At 46.7% G+C, this 16424-nt stretch overlaps 1 protein-coding gene across 2 annotated transcripts in view; it reads right to left on the reverse strand.

Annotated features, from left to right (window-relative positions):
- The window catches only part of GPR107 (G protein-coupled receptor 107), a 70286-nt gene that overhangs the window by 11316 nt on the left and 42546 nt on the right, over nt 1-16424 (reverse strand). For both annotated transcript variants that reach the window (XM_082610193.1, XM_082610192.1), the window contains 3 exons: nt 4977-5026; nt 3654-3737; nt 2799-2920 (listed from right to left, as the gene is read on the reverse strand). In XM_082610193.1, the coding sequence (XP_082466319.1) occupies nt 2799-2920; nt 3654-3737; nt 4977-5026 (256 nt within the window). The remainder of the gene's footprint in view (nt 1-2798; nt 2921-3653; nt 3738-4976; nt 5027-16424) is intronic.

Below are 16424 nucleotides of genomic sequence, written 5' to 3' on the forward strand. Positions count from 1 at the left end.
ATGTTGCACTTTTTGGTTAGATTTAAGTCAAAGGCATTCATCAATAAGGAATCTTCAGATGTGAATATTCCAGAAATTTCTCTAAGCCATCTGATGAGGACGATTGTCTCTGAATATTACCTTACTTTGGAAGGTATTGGCAGACATTTAAATTGAACTCAGACTTCTTCAAAATAAACCTTAATTTAAAAAAACTATTCTGGCCTGAGGGTGTGGCTTCCAATCTGCCTGAATCTCGGTGCTGCCTGAGATCCTTCCCTTCGGGACACTGATAAAAAATAAAATAGGCCACTTGGATGACCACAAAGGTTTGAGAGACAACCAAGAGTCAGGGCAGGGCTGAAGGGGGAGGCTCATCTCCTCCATGAGGCCCTTCCTTCAAGATTGGGAGAGGGGGCTGTTTAATCTAATGCATAGGCACCAACACAGAGTCGAGCAAAATGAAGAAATCGAAGACTATGTTCCAGACAAAAGAAAAGACAGAACCTCAGAAAAAGCCCCTAATGAAACAGAGAATTGACTAGAAAGCTTTCCTGAAAACTAAAATGACTAGTTTAAACAACTTGTATATGAACGTGAAGCATGAAAACAAATTTACACAAATGAGAGACCTAATGGAAGGAATGGCTATCTTGATTTAAGGCAGCCTGGGAGCATGTCTTAAAAGGCAGTTATGCAAGATGATTAAGTTCCATATATATGTTGTAAAACACTGTGGCTATAATTAGCAACACTGTATTATATACTTAAACATTTATTAAGAGGCTGCATAGCTAACAGGGTCTTGGTGCTCCAGCCGGGTGTCAGGCCTGTGCCTCTGAGGTGGGAGAGCTGAGTTCAAGACACTGGTCCACCAGAGATCTCCCGGCCCCACGTCATATCAAACGGCAAAAGCTCTCCCAGAGATCTCCATCTCAATGCTAAGACCCAGCTCCACTCAACGACCAGCAAGCTACACTGCTGAACACCCTATGCCAAACAACTAGCAAGACAGGAACACAACCCCACCCATTAGCAGAGAAGCTGCCTAAAATCATAAGGTCACAGACACCCCAAAACACACCACCTGCCCACCAGAAAGACAAGATCCAGCCTCATCCACCAGAACACAGACACCAGTCCCCCCTACCATGAAGCCTACACAAACCACTGAACCAACCTTAGCCATTGAGAGGAGACACCAAAAACAACAGGAACTACGAACCTGCAGCCTGCGAAAAAGAGACCCCAAACACAGTAAGTTAAGGAAAATGAGAAGACAGAGAAACACACAGCAGATGAAGGAGCAAGATAAAAACCCACCAGATCAAACAAATGAAGAGGAAACAGGCAGTCTACCTGAAAAAGAATTCAGAGTAATGATAGTAAAGACGATCCAAAATCTTGGAAACAGAATGGAGAAAACACAAGAAACGTTTAACAACAACCTAGAAGAACTAAAGGCAAACAAACAATGATGAACAACACAATAAATGAAATTAAAAATTCTCTAGAAGGAATCAATAGCAGAATAACTGAGACAGACGGATAAGTGACCTGGAAGATAAAATAGTGGAAATAACTACTGCAGAGTAGAATAAAGAAAAAGGAATGAAGAGAATTGAGGACAGTCTCAGAGACCTCTGGGACAACACTAAACGCACCAACATTCAAATTACAGGGGTTGCAGAAGAAGAAGAGAAAAAGAAAGGGACTGAGAAAATATTTGAAGAGATGATAGTTGAAAACTTCCCTAATATGGGAAAGGAAATAGTCAATCAAATCCAGGAAGCGCAGCGAGTCCCATACAGGATAAATCCAAGGAGAAACACGCCAAGACACATATTAATCAAACGGACAAAAATTAAATACAAAGAAAAAATATTAAAAGCAGCAAGGGAAAAACAACAAATAATATACAAGGGAATCCCCATAAGGTTAACAGCTGATCTTCCAGCAGAAACTCTGCAAACCAGAAGGGAGCGGCAGGACATATTTAAAGTGATGAAAGGGAAAAACCTACAACCAAGATTACTCCACCGAGCAAGGATCTCATTCAGATTCAGTGGAGAAATTAAAACCTATACAGACAAGCAAAAGCTAAGAGAATTCAGCACCACCAAACCAGCTTTACAACAAATGCTAAAGGAACTTCTCTAGGCAGGAAACACAAGAGAAGGAAAAGACCTACAATAACAAACCCAAAACAATTAAGAAAATGGTAATAGGAACATACATATTGATAATTACCTTAAATGTAAATGGATTAAATGCTCCAACCAGAAGACAAAGACTGGCTGAATGGAGACAAAAACAAGACCCATATATGTGCTGTCTACAAGAGACCCACTTCAGACCTAGGGACACATACAGACTGAAAGTGAGGGGATGGAAAAAGATATGCCATGCAAATGGAAATCAAAAGAAAGCTGGAGTAGCAATACTCATATCAGACAAAATAGACTTTAAAATAAAGACTATGGGCTTTTCTGTGGCGCAGTGGTTGAGAGTCCGCCTCCCGATGCAGGGGACACAGGTTCATGCCCCGGTCCAGGAAGGTCCCACATGTCACAGAGCGGCTGGGCCCGTGAGCCACGGCCGCTGAGCCTGCACGTCCGGAGCCTGTGCTTTGCAACGGGAGAGGCCACGACAGTGAGAGGCCCACGTACCACACACACACAAAAAAAAATTAAAAAAAAAAAAATAGAGGGACAACCTCTGGAGCAACAAACTGCGGAGAGCAGCTGCTCCAGTTCATACCACGCTGCTCTTAGTTACGTAAGGGGCGAGGGAGGGGAGGGAAGAAAGGAGATTCTTACACAGATTCCATTTCCAAGTCATCTTCTTCCTGAGAAAGTTGTAGGTAGGGGTTATCTGAAGCTGGACGGAACTTATACCCCGTTAGAACAAAGAACACCAGCGTGGCCATTTCATCCAGGAGCTGCAAATTTTAAAACCACCCCCAAATAAAGGGATTAGAATATTGTTCTTCAGAAAGCAGTGGAACTAAACAAACTGACCCCCTCCCCCCGACGACTCGCCAATCAGTCACTCAAATGCCAGAGCTGACCGCTGGGGAGCATTTTCCTTAGAGGATTTGCTGAAGCCTTAGCTAGAAGCATTCTGCCCAGAGATGACATTTGAGACTCCTTGCTTTAAGTGTCTTCACTGGCATCTTTTAAGAGCTCATTACATACATACATTTTCCTACAGGGTCTAAAGCACCGAGTGAGAGCCTCCAGAAAAAAGTCTCGAAATCATATGATGGCTACCCTAGTTGTTAAACTAGTTCTAGTATATTGCAAAGATACTTTATTATTGAAATAGTTAAAATGGGCAAGAAAAAGGGAGGTCTAGATTCCAAGTTATTCTAAGCCCAATATAACTGATTTCATCTAGATTTTAATTATACAGGGCAAGTCTTTCTCGGCCTGAGGCTTTTCTCTGCAAAAACTTTAAAAATTGAAAACTAAAATCAATAATGCAATTACTTCCAGATTTCTCATGTAATCCAGCAGCTTTCCTGGACAAACATATCGTCTTAATTGCAGACCGGAAGAGACAAAAGGTCTTAGTGGCCACTGCCAAATAAATTAGTAACAATCTTAAGTTACACCCTAAGACTTCATCCTCAGACACAAATTCTCTGGCACTGTCCCCTCTGAGCAGCATACCTGGTAGAGCCACTTCCACTGGAACGGAACAGCAAGTTTGAGGAGAAATGCAATAATCCTGGTGAAGTATATATAACATACGATCTATATGAGGGGCAAAGAAAACAAGAAATAAAATCAACATAGAAATTATGGCACCACTTTCTTCCAATGACCTGCTTTCACAAACTAACTACAAAAGAGAAAACAGAATTACCTGAAGATTACCTGACACTTTTAGTGCTAATTAGTAAACATGGCAGAGAGACAGATGCTCTGCTAGTTACGCTAGAAAGGATTTCTTCTTTTTCTCTAGGTGACCAAGATGCTGATTGATCACAGTCACACCCACTGGGAGGACACTTTGCTGTAGTTGCTCTTAATTCCTGAGTAACCCCTTCGTCGCCTAATTCTCATACATGACCCACTGATTTCAAGCCCCAAAGGGTAGTAGTTTTTTATTCCCAGGATTTGAGAAATATTTTCCAGCAGTAATAGCAAAATAAAGCCACACAGGGAAAATACTGATTTTTAGTCTCTTCAGCAGATGCTGTAAATGTTCGAGGTCCACGCTCAGAGGAAGTACCAATAATCCTAAGCATTCTAGTGAGAGAGGATGTGAAAAGGATTCAACACGCTGACCCCTCGAGAGTGGACGGCTCACTGTGACCGCACCCAGGGCAGACAGGCTTGCAGGGGACTGTGCAAAGTGACAGCCAATGCCCAAACCACAGATAAAGATGACTCAGAAGCTTTCGTTTAGGAGTACGGAAGCAAATTCCAGAAGAAATCTATACCTTATATAGTCCAGGAAATTATGACTCTAATAACTTATAGTAAGTCCTGCCTCTGGTGCTACGTTTACAGGGACTTTTCATGTTCATTCCAGTCCTGTTTGTAGCTATGATCCCATTTTTGTAAATGAGTTTTTTAAAAAGCAAGTCAAAGGAACAGCTATGAGTGGCATATGCTTAGAAAAGAATCTAGAGAAATAACCACTGAACTGTTAACCATAATACCTGGGGTAGGAGGAAGAAAAGGGGAAGGGGTGTAGAAGGTCGGGGTCATAATGGGCTTTTGCTGTGTTCCTATCATCCTGCATTTTAAAAATATCAAGCATGTATTACTTTTCTGAGTATTTAAAGCCAAATTTAAAACTAAAATTTAAAAAGAAGTAACTCAGATATTTAATTTCCCATGTCCACAGCCACCATTTGGTTTTGTAAAACGAACCCCACACAGCTCCAGGTAGCACACTTCCTGTGCTTTACCAATGCTTTGGAAGTTCATTAGCTCGACTTCATGAATTGACCTTATTTACAAATTCAGGAATTTTTTACTCACCAAGACGTAGTAATGTCTGAAAAGTTTCAGCTTTGCCAAGTTAATGGCAGCTGGGGAGAAGAAAAGAACAAAATGAGAGGCTACTTCTTTTCTCATTCTTAAAGCCCATCACATTCAGGTACCCTCTCAGTCAAGAGGCCAAGTCTAATGCACATGAGTACCGCCCAAGGGCGGGAGGGGGCACATCTGTATTTCTGGAAATGCAGTTTGGCAGGGTCTCCCCCAGTCACCAGGAAGAATTTGGGAGTTGTGGCGGCAACATGCTGGGACTCCCAGCTCCAGTAAACCAGTGCACCTCCCCGCTCCACGTTCAGAAGCTTTAAACAGCCATGCTGAGAATACAGTGACACCACAGAAATCGGCAGACACTACAAATCAGGACTCTTCCCCCAGCCCCGCCTCCCCCAGAGCCATCATTAAACATTTCAGCTCTGCCACTGTGACTACAGGGCTGCATCCCCCAACAGGACCAGTCCCAGGTGGGTCCCTAAGCCCCATCCAGGGGAGCCTCCAGCTAACTGAGGGTGTAAATTCAATTAACCCATGGGTGCGCTTTGCAAATTTCACTTAGGTTTGCACTAAGTGTCTTGTAACAGAGCCCTTTAAATACAACCTCCCCAGCTTTGCCCTACCTTCAAGATTGCTCAAGGTCAGGGAGCCAGGACAGCTAACTTCCTGCCACCGCCAACGGCCATGAAATATTGATGACCAGAGGATAGCCTGGCTCCCTCCCCGATCAGCAATCCTTTCATTCATCAGAAACCTCCCTGCAGGAGGCAAATTAATTTTGCTTAATAACATTTAATTACTGGTTCCCTTTAGGAATGGAACTGTGGGTGGTGAAGGAGCGATTTCCTTCCATCTCCCTCCTCTGACTCATGATTAGTCGGGGGGCACTCAAGCTTAGGATTCCTGGAATCCTGAATTAATCGTCAAGGTGATTATCAACTAACAGTATCTGCAAGAATACGCTGAGAAAGTGAGTGTGTCAATGAGAGACGGTTCAGAAAATCTGAGAAATTCCAACTCCCCAAATTGAGAGGCTATAATACCCACATACAGAGCTGTGATGGATTCATGCACTCAAGTAACACGTGAAGTAGGCAGATCAGCAAAAGCTTTCTTATCTAGCAACCCTTCTGGCGGTCTTGCTATTTTTTAAATTAAATCTCTCTGGTTCTCGGTCCTTCTTCATCTACTCTGACTCTGGGCCAGGCCCCGGGATGCAGCAGTGACCACGGCGCCTGCCCCAGGGGTGGCTGCCATGCCTTAGGGAAGGAGAGGCACTGGATCACTGGCCATCCACTCACAATGCTAAGCGCACATAGTACTGGGCGGTACGGGTGTGGGGTCAGGGTCTCCTCCCCGCCTGGGGGACAAGAGAGGCTATGCTACACGAGGTCAAGATGTTAAAACTGAGAAGTGTCGGATAACTACGTCACCAGATTTCAAACTCTGCACGTTTGCATGAACCAGCGTTCCTTCTGTGTTCCTCTCTGCGTGCGAGTCTCTGCTCACACTGGCGGCAGTCAACGACATGGCCAGCTGCTCCTGCACTCTGCCCCATAAAACCAGGTGGCCTACAAAAACTGGGCCCCTTCCAAACAAGCAAAATCGGTCTTGAATTTGTACGTTCAATCCTCTTCTTTGTGAATAACTGACAAAAAACAGCACCAACCATCAGCCCATTTAAACAATAAAAATGCTTTACAAGTCTCTTCTGAATTTTGCTTGCTGAAATAACTCCTGGCAAATGAATCTCCTGCCTTTGCTGCAACAAGGAACATCAGCCCAACAGAGAGAAGCGGCATGTTTCTATTCCTGGATTTCAAGGTGCCGTGCTGGGATATGCAATGGTTGCCATGGCCACGCCCAATGAAGGGCTCCCAACTCAGACTAAGGGGATAGGGAGGAAGGACAGTATTCCCAAAGGAGGTGGTGTCCAAGCAGAGACCTGACGGGGGCTCAGGAGGGAGCGAGAGTGGAGAGGCCGAACGGAGAGAATGTTTGGGAAGAGCAGATACCAAGGTTTGGAGATGCTGGTATCATGTCTCAGTGCAGAGAAAGCAGCTCAGCGCAGCTGGACCGCGGAGAGGCTAGGGACACGGCCGGGCTGAGGACAAAGCCCAAAACTCAGTCAGACGCAGACCATGAGCTGCACTCCTTGTTGGTGCCAAGGCCCCAGGGAGTCTCTGAGGCGTCTCAAGCAGGGCAAAACCTGAATCACATCTACATTTTGGAATAATCTCTCAGAGAAAAGATGAAGAGTCAAGAATAAGAGTCCAGGGACTTCTCTGGCGGTCCAGTGGTTAGGACTCGGCGAGGGCTGGGGCTCAATCCCTGGTTGGGGAACTAAGATCCCACAAGCTGTACAGCACGGCCACAAAAAAAAAAAAAAGAAGAAGAAGAAGAAGAAGGAGAGCCCCACTAAGGTCAAAAACCTTTAATTTGTAGAGGTTCCTCTAAGAAGTGGCAAGGGATCTGTCAGGGCAGAGCAGTGGCAGGCCAGGGAACAAGGTGGATCCTGTCTTAGTGGCTGGGGGAGGGGGGGATGAAGTTGAGGGTACCAGAGAGAATTCTTCAGGTGAAGTCTGAGCCCCCCGCCATCACAGGAAAGCAAATCAGGGGCAGAGGGAGGGCTGACTGAGAGGAAGCAGAGGGGTCAGGTCACCGCAGGTCTCCATGGGATCAGAGGAAGGGGGGGAGGCGCTGCCTCTCCCATCCCCTGCGATCTGCACCACCACGGCTGCCTGTCAGACACTCCGAGAAGTCAGGCAGGCCAGGAAGCACTGGAAAAATGAGCCTGCACACGCACGTCCAGGCAACACGAGGAAACGTCAGCACGGGCACCGATGCTGTGCCATCCCAGGACACATGCTAGGACGGATAAACGGACCTTGGGAACAGCCGGTGTTGACTCTTGAGAAATGCGGCCACAATACGCAGAGCTCAGGTTGATCCCGAAACCCACCAGTCACGACAGACATCATTTCCGGTCACAAGAAAGACATCTGTTTGCAAGTCTGCTGCTCGTGGGATCAGGCTCCCGGGTCCCACACGGGTGTTCTAGTCACAGCCAAGGCTGGGAAGGCAGGAAGCAAGCTCACTTATTGTCGTGAGTAACAGCGTAGGCCCTGCACATTTGAACATCTTGGGTTCTAGTTCCAACTGTGTTGCTTACTAGCTGTGTGACCTCAGATAATTCACCTAACTTCTCTGGGCCTCAGTTCCTTCACCTGTAAAACAAGAATAACACCACCTACCGCTAGGGTTGGTTGGAGGGACTGACTGACACCGTACATGGAAGACAAACAGCACACAGTAAGCACTGGATGAACGTCCGATGTTACAGCATTAGGACTGTATTAGGATCACAGCTGATCCTTGAACAACACGGATTTGAACTGCTCAGGTCCACTCTTACGTGGATTTTTTTTCCCAACGGTAAATACTACAGCCCTAGGGGACCCGTGGTTTGTGGAATGCAGATACGGAAGAACAGCAGTGACTGTAAGTTATACTCATCGATTTTCGACTGCGCAGAGGGTTCGACTGCCCCAAGCCCTGCGTTGTTCAAGGGTCAACTGTTTAGTTTTCCAATACCAAGTGCGTTGTGGTGGCTGCCACATCTGGCAGGAGTCCAGGCTCTAGTAAGTGAAACGGGAACAAGTGGTGGCCCTGGGCTCTCCCGGAAGCAGGGCTGCCACGTGCACGTGCTGAGTCAGCAGGCTGAGCAGAGGAGGACCAGCTCCGAGGTGCAACCTCACCCGTGTGCTGCAATGGGCAGGGATGCGGCACGTCGCAGCCTGGAATCCCAAGCCTCCCCTTGCTTTTCTTCCAAAAAAGCTTTGCCTGCACTTAAGAATGCTGACAGCCTGCAGCTCACTGGACCACGGCCGGGCTAGTCTCCCACGGGAGTGAAGGCTCACCAAGTCTGGGCTATTTCTGACTCCACCACGAGGAACAGCAAATATGGTAAAAGAATGAGCAAGACGAGAGGAAAAATACCTCGGAAGGAGCCAGGAGACCTGAATTCTGGTCGCTGCACCATCGTAACTCAGTGTGCCCTAGCCTGGCCTGCCACTTCCTTCTCTGGGCATCAGTCTCCTTTAGAGGAGAATGTCTTTATGGTGGGCTAGAATTTCTTTATGGCAATGGCTCTTAACCGGGTGAGCACCAGAATCACCTGGAGAGCTTTATTTAAGGATAGAGGCCCAGGTTGCCCCTGATTCTTCGGCAACTGGGCCTGGCTATAAGGATTTTGAAAAGCCTCCCAGGAAATGGGGAAGGGCAGGGATTGGGGGCAGGGAGGGAGCAGGTCCACCTGCTTCAGGAGCTCCTACAAGGCTGGCCTCTTGTGCATTCCTCTTCCTCCCACTCACTCTCAGGAAAACAGCCATGACCCTGGATTTTGGCAAGTGCTTTTTACTGATGAGAACAGAACAAGTGGCCAATGAGAACAGAACAAGTGCTTGCGAGGCAGGAAGAACCCAGGTTCTCATATACTCAACAAGTCAGTTCTCTGACACAGTAGCAAAAGAGCAAACACACCCGATCTACAGGAAACACACCTTCCCTAGACTTTCACCTTTCCCCTTTACACCAATGGGCAACTAAACAGGCTGGCAAGAAGGCAGGTCGTCCCCTTCCTCCCCAGTGGTCTTCCCTGGGTGGTCTCGGAACTGTGACAATGAAAAGAACAATAGTGCTGGTGGTCACATCTACTGAGTGGTAACCATGCACCAGGCACCGGCCTGGGCACCCCTCATGCTTCACCTCATGCTTCACCTCATCCCCACAACGGAAGAGGCACTGTTACCACTGCCTCGCAGATGAAGGACTCAGGCCTGAAGAAGTTTAGTCAATTACCAAGGTCACAGAGCTTGTAAGTGGGGAGGCCAGTGCTCAAACCCAGGTCCCTCCCTCCAAGGACCAAGCTTTTAACACCTATACTTTGTTCTAAGAGAAAGGCAATTCATAGCTTTGTAATCCACTGGCAGCTCAGGGATGTGATGGTGGCTCAGAGTGTGGGCAATGCCCAGGAGCTGCCAGCAATCCAGTACTGAGGAGTCAATACTGGATGGTCCATGGGACACACAGAGGCAAAGGCCCACGACAGCCACTTAAAGGGTGAAAAATCTCCAAAACAATCCTTCCCCGGGAGCAAGGAAAGCCTCGGGGCTTAAAAACATCCTCACCTACCCATCACCTTTTTCTCCTGCTTCCTCCCTGCCACGCTTCAGAGGGGATTGTGAGTCAAGCACAAAAATGAAAGAAATGAGTGTGATGGCAAAGCCTGGACAGCAGGAGACTCACTCTGACTCACTCTCAGTAGTACCATTTCCACAACCTGCTTCAGCCTCGGGCTCAGGCCCACTCTGTACGGGGGACAGGGCTGCTTCCCCTGTTCATGGTCAAGCACAGACCTGAAAGCCAGGCCGCACACTGACCTAGGACCCCACTGTTCTGAAAGGGTCCTTTCTGGGGAGTGATCAGCTCATGGGGTGCCCTCTGGCCTCCATTAAGAAGAGATTCCACTAACGCATCTCGCAGAGAAGGTATCAGGAGCAAGTACGGGGAAGGGTGCGCTAATACAAGAAGAACTACCTAGAGAATGAAATTCTTTGACCTTCAAACTGTTGAGGGTTGTGTGAAAAGTGGTTCAAAATACATTTCCAATATATACTTAAATCAATGACCCAGGAGTGGTCAAAAGTCACTGAACTGAACAGTTAATGACTGTGCATCTTACTGTAAGCAAAATTTTATCTTAAATGACTAATAAAAAGAAAGAAACAAGAATGGCCCAAGAGAGCGGCTGATGGCCATCCCACATGAGGAAAGTAATTCTATGAAGACTTTCACTGTCAAGTCAAGCAAGTTTCTGCCTTTCGCTTCCCTTATACTCTAGAACCACACCAAAGGCCCCGCTAGAGGGGGGGGGGGGTCCTCAGGGTCAAGCTGATCTCAGACTTGGCTCCTATCAGCCCCTCCCATCACGTCCCATCTCTGGAAGCCCGCAATGAGCTGAGCTGAGTAGAATGACGGGGACTCCCCCCAGCCCCAGGGCCGCCCACTGCACAGATTCAGTCCGTGGCGGAAGTCAGACATCCCACTGCTTGAAGACACAGCTGGTTAATAGCGGACAGCACCTTCTCAATAAGAGAACCGGACCTCCCTGAGTACTGCAGTGATGAAGAATAGCTGGTTTCAACTGTGTCTGTCTCGAGACTCTCAGAGTCAAATGCGTGCTGACACCCCTAGACAGAGAACCACGCCCGGAGCCAAGGTGGGCCTCCAAGCCAGATTACTGACCAGGCCCGCTGGGTGGCCGAGGGAGGGACCCCTCAGGCAGTTAGGTTCCCAATGTTTTAAAGGCCTAAAAAAAAACTGGTAATGTGACCATGATGAGGCTGGTTCTCAGCCTGAGGACATGAGAGGCCCCTTTGCTTCTGGTTGTAGATTATACGAACTCAGGGCGGTATCACTGGCTAAATGATTATTTCAAAATGTTGATCAGAAGCTGTGATTAGGTTCACGACATTGAAGGAATTTTGTGTGATCTGAGGAGGAAAAGTAATGAGAAGAGGGGTTTTGGTGTTTAAAGAAATTAAAAATCACTGGGCTTCCCTGGTGGCGCAGTGCTTAAGAATCCGCCTTCCAATGCAGGGGACATGGGCTCGAGCCCTGGTCCAGGAAGATCCCACATGCCGCAGAGCAACTAAGCCCGTGCACCACAACTACTGAGCCTGCACTCTAGAGCCCGTGTGCCACAAGTACTGAGCCCACGTGCCACAACTACCGAAGCCCACACGCCTAGAGCCCGTGCTCCGCAAGAGAAGACACTGCAGTGAGAAGCCTGTGCACCACAACGAAGAGTAGCCCCCGCTCGCTGCAACTAGAGAAAGCCCGCGTGCAATGAAGACCCAACACAGCCAAAAATAAATAAATAAATAAATAATTTTTAAAAATTAAAAATCACTGTATTAAGCCACTCTCATAAAATACAATTTTTTCTCTCATTCTCTCTTCATGACAGTCTACTTAGCTATGGTTTTCACCCTTCCTAGGGTCACAGACTTGTTTGAAAATTTGCTGAAGGCCATGCACCCCCTACCCACGCCTGAAGTGCCTGGTGGCACACGCCAGGGTAACGTACTCACGGATGCCATGGGAAGAACATCAGAGTCACAGGGTTGCCACACACTTCAGTGAAGTGGCCCTGAGCACAGGACAGAATCCTTTTGAGAGCTCGACATATGCCCGCTCACCTCATGCCTTAAGAGGCAGGAGTTTTATGAGTACTTGTATCACACTGCCGGAGAGAAAGCGTTCTGCCTGCTGACACTCCACCCTTCTGGAGCCGAGAACTGTTACAGGGCTCCCGTGGTATGCATCAGACTGCTGGCACAGAGGTGGGTTTGCAAGTACGTGCTCTGGCTACACACGGACAAAAGCATGAACATCTTCTGAGGGACCAGCTAAAGGGAATCTCATTTCTCTGCCTCTTCTCTTCTATCATCAGGAAACAGCACTCCAGAGCCAGGAGCCCAACAGACTATCCTCCACAGTGGGGCAGACACTAGCAGACGGCAGTTCTGGAGGAAATCAGCCTTGCCCAGGCCGCACCCCGTCCTAGAGCACCGCCCTCAACCCTCACCTCCGGCCCCAGCCCCATGCCGAGGAGGTGGAATCACGCCAGATGTGCAGCCGGGAGGCTCCCCCTTCTCCTGCCCTCCTTCTCCCCCTCCAGGCTTCTGACCCAGAGTCTCCAAGTTTAACCTAATCACAGTCCTCAGTGCCTAGAGCATCAGTACATCTGGGGCTACCTTAGTTTCCACTTGGAAAGTGAAAAAAAAGTTTGGACAAACCTGGAATTATAACCAGGAACTGAGGAAGAGGTGCTTATTCACATGGGCCAGGTGGAAGGGTACAACCCAAAGCCCCGCTGGTAAACAGAGGAGATCCATGCGAAAAGCCATCTTGCTAGTTAAAGGAAAGTACCAATTCCCATTAGAGTAACAGGTCAGGTAAAACATCAGAGCAGATGAAGATGCAAAAGCTATTGTTCCAATCAAACAACAAAGAACACAGTTCTGGATACAAAAGTTGGAGTTTGGCAAATGCTTAAAAGGAGTGATTTCTTACATCTATGTGAGCTTAAGAGTTTTCAAAGTGCTCAGTATAGAATAAAGTCAGTCAATAGCACCACATTGTAGGTACGGTTTTTAAAATGGTATCTCTTCAATGTCTACAACAGCCAGGAGCCGGCAAACTGTTTCTATACAGGCCTGGAGAGCAGGCGTCTAGGCCTTGTGGGCCAGGCATCTCTGCCACCTTAGTGCAAAAGCAGCCACAAACCACAGGCATACACACTGCACAGCTGTGTTCCAGTAAGACTTTATCTATAAAAACAGACAGAGGATATTTCTCTTCCTTTCTCATCAGTGGGTATTTCATTAGGCCTGTTTATATGAATACATCCAAATAAAACATTTTTCCCCCCGTGAGTTGCCCAGAATGAACAGACATCTTAAATAGTCATAGAATATGGCCAAGTAAGTCTGAAACGGGCTCAGGAGGCACAGGAGAAGAGAACCAGGCAGGCTTTCACTCCCTTTCACGGTCATCGTGACCACCAGACTCAGGAAGCCTTGTCCCTAACACACGTTTCTCAAACTTTCAGTCTCAGGACCCCTTCACACTTTTAAAAAATTACTGAGGACCACAAGGAGCTTTTGTTAATATGAGTAGAGTCTACCAATACTTACCATATTAGAAACTGAAACAAAAACATTTAATAATTCATTTAAAAGTAACAAAAATAAATAATCCATTACATGTTAATATAAACAATGTTTTCCTTATTAAAAAATAACTTTCAAAAAAAATTTCATGAAAAGAGTAAAACTGTTTTCCATTTGTGTAAATTCCTGTAACGTCTGGCTTAATAGAACACAACTGGATTCCTGTATCTGCTTCTGCCTTCAAATCTGGAGTGAGGGAGTGTTTTGGTTGAAGTCTATAAAGAAAATAGGGCCTAATCAGATGTCGGCCTTCTCAGAGAACTGTGAACAGTCGTCTTTGATTCTGCATTAAAGCTTGACAAATGGCAGCTTCTTAAAGATAGGTGAGGTAGGGAATCTGAAACTGTAGCAATGAACTTTTTCTTTTTTAGATTATTGGGTTTTTTTAATTAAAAAAAAATTTTTTTTTTAAATTTTTGGCTGCGTTGGGTCTTCATTGCTGCACACGGGCTTTCTCTAGCTGTGGTGAGCGGGGTCGCGGGCTTCTCACTGTGGTGGCCTCTCTTGCTGTGGAGCATGGGCTCTAGGTGCACAGGCTTCAGCAGCTGCAGCACACGGGCTCAGTAGTTGCGGCACATGGGCTCAGTAGTTGTGGCCCACGGGCTTCAGCAGTTGTGGCTTGCAGGCTCCAGAGCACAGGCTCGGTAGTTGCGGCACACGGGCTTAGTTGCTCCGCGGCACATGGGATCTTCGTGGACCAGGGATAGGACCCATGTCCCCTGCATTGGCAGGCGGATTCTTAACCACTCCGCCACCAGGGAAGTCCCGGTAGCAATGAACTCTCGCACTCTGTCACAGTAAAATCCACTGGTCCATCTTAGACTCTGAATGGATCTTTTATTCATGCATGACTGTGTAACATGCACTGATCAGGTAGAAAATATTGTTTCACTGAGTTAAGCAGATCTCTGAAATACTGAAACTTTTATCATAAAATATTTTTAAAGTCACATTTGTTGAATATCACCCCTGCTCACACCAGATGTCTGTTAAGAACTGGGAAGCCGTCAAGCTTACAGTGGTAGATTATAAGTTTTCCTAAATTAAAATCTGTGCTTTCAAGTGAAAATTAGATCACTGACAACAAATATTTTTAATTGTTTTCCTGAAGTGACACATTCACTTCGTTCATTTTCAGGAAAATGTTTGCCAAAAGCCCAGGTCTGAGTAAACATAGTTCGACTGTCATCATTCTTTCAAATAAAAACAGTGTCCTGAGAGAAAGCAGCTAGTTGGGCTCACAACTCAAACAACTGCACACCTGCTTTTCCTCAAGATGACCACCACACCCCGGTACGACGCACAAGTGCCTCCTGGGTACTTCCCATTCCACACAGAATGGTAAAAGACATATATTCAAGGGTTGAGACTTAATAACATTAGTACTTTCTCCTAATTCATCAAGGTCATTCTTTTTCACGCCCAGGAAGTAGATGGTAATGAAGAATGCAGTGGCCACTAACAGTTTGGTGCCACCGTCCTGAATCATGCTGAGGCGCTAGCTGCCTTACCCACCTCCGCTTTTGTACCATCAGGGCAAACATCAACAGCAAAGAAGGCTGATAAAGTCTTGTTATGAAAAAAGTTCTGATCCCGAGGACCCTCTTGAGAACGGCTGCCCTCTCAAGGCCACAGCTACTTTCAGAACATAGTGGCAGCTGGGGATGAAGCCTTTCCCCCATAACCTCTTCAACCAGCCAATCACCATCTGTTTAAGTGCTTTTGAAGCTCATGTGAAAGCTAAGATTCCGAAGAAGGCTTCCGCTGAAATTTCCTCAGAAACAAAAGGGGAAAAAAGAAGATGCTCAGAAGCAGAGATTGTTAATTAGACGTATGGTGTGTCTCCCCAGTCCAGTCCTCTGAGGTAATGACACTGGACTAACAGAAGGGAACAAGGGTGCAGGCTCAAAGGCAGAAACAGCCAGTGACTCCTGGAAGGCAAAACACAGCGCAGCAGAGCTGGGCGTGCCTGTGAAGACTCAACAAAGCCTCCTCTCAGAGGATGTGGCACGGCAGTGACACTAAATGACAGAGCACCTGAGAGAAGCCACCACGTGTAACAGAAGAGACAAAGACACGACTTAAGGACAGTGGGCAGCTTTGCCCTTAACGTTTTCCTTTATACTTTCTCAGCTTCTGTCAAAAGGAATCTAGACACAAAGAAGTAAACAAATCCAAACCCACATTCTTTGAAAGCAACATGCCCCCAAATAGCTGGAACACCCTCCCCCCACTCATTACCTATGCAATTACCTGCTTCTATAAAAACTGACAACCCAGTACCCTGGTGCCGCTCTCGCATTCTGAGATGGCCCCCACTCTGTGGAGTGTATTTCTCTCTAAATATATCTACTTCTTACCTATCAAAAAAGAAAAAAGAAAAAAAGAAAAGAAAGCAATATGAATCCCAAGTGCAGGGAGAACAACTACAGCCTTTCCCCCACTTGCAATCAGTCGGCCTAGACTGCACTTAAACTGACATTCTTAAGCCCAAGTCGCGGTCAAGGTCATGTAATGAGTCAGTGGAATAATGAGACTAATAAGAACCAAAGTGTCAGGCTCCATCCAGCCAAAAGCTTCCAAATCCCGCAAGAGATTTTATTGCCCACGGCCTTTGCTCTGTCAGCTGCCTCCAGGATGG

This window comes from Mesoplodon mirus (genome assembly GCF_964341445.2).
Source record: "Mesoplodon mirus genome assembly, chromosome: 1".
In the NCBI taxonomy this organism is placed as follows: domain Eukaryota; kingdom Metazoa; phylum Chordata; class Mammalia; order Artiodactyla; family Ziphiidae; genus Mesoplodon; species Mesoplodon mirus.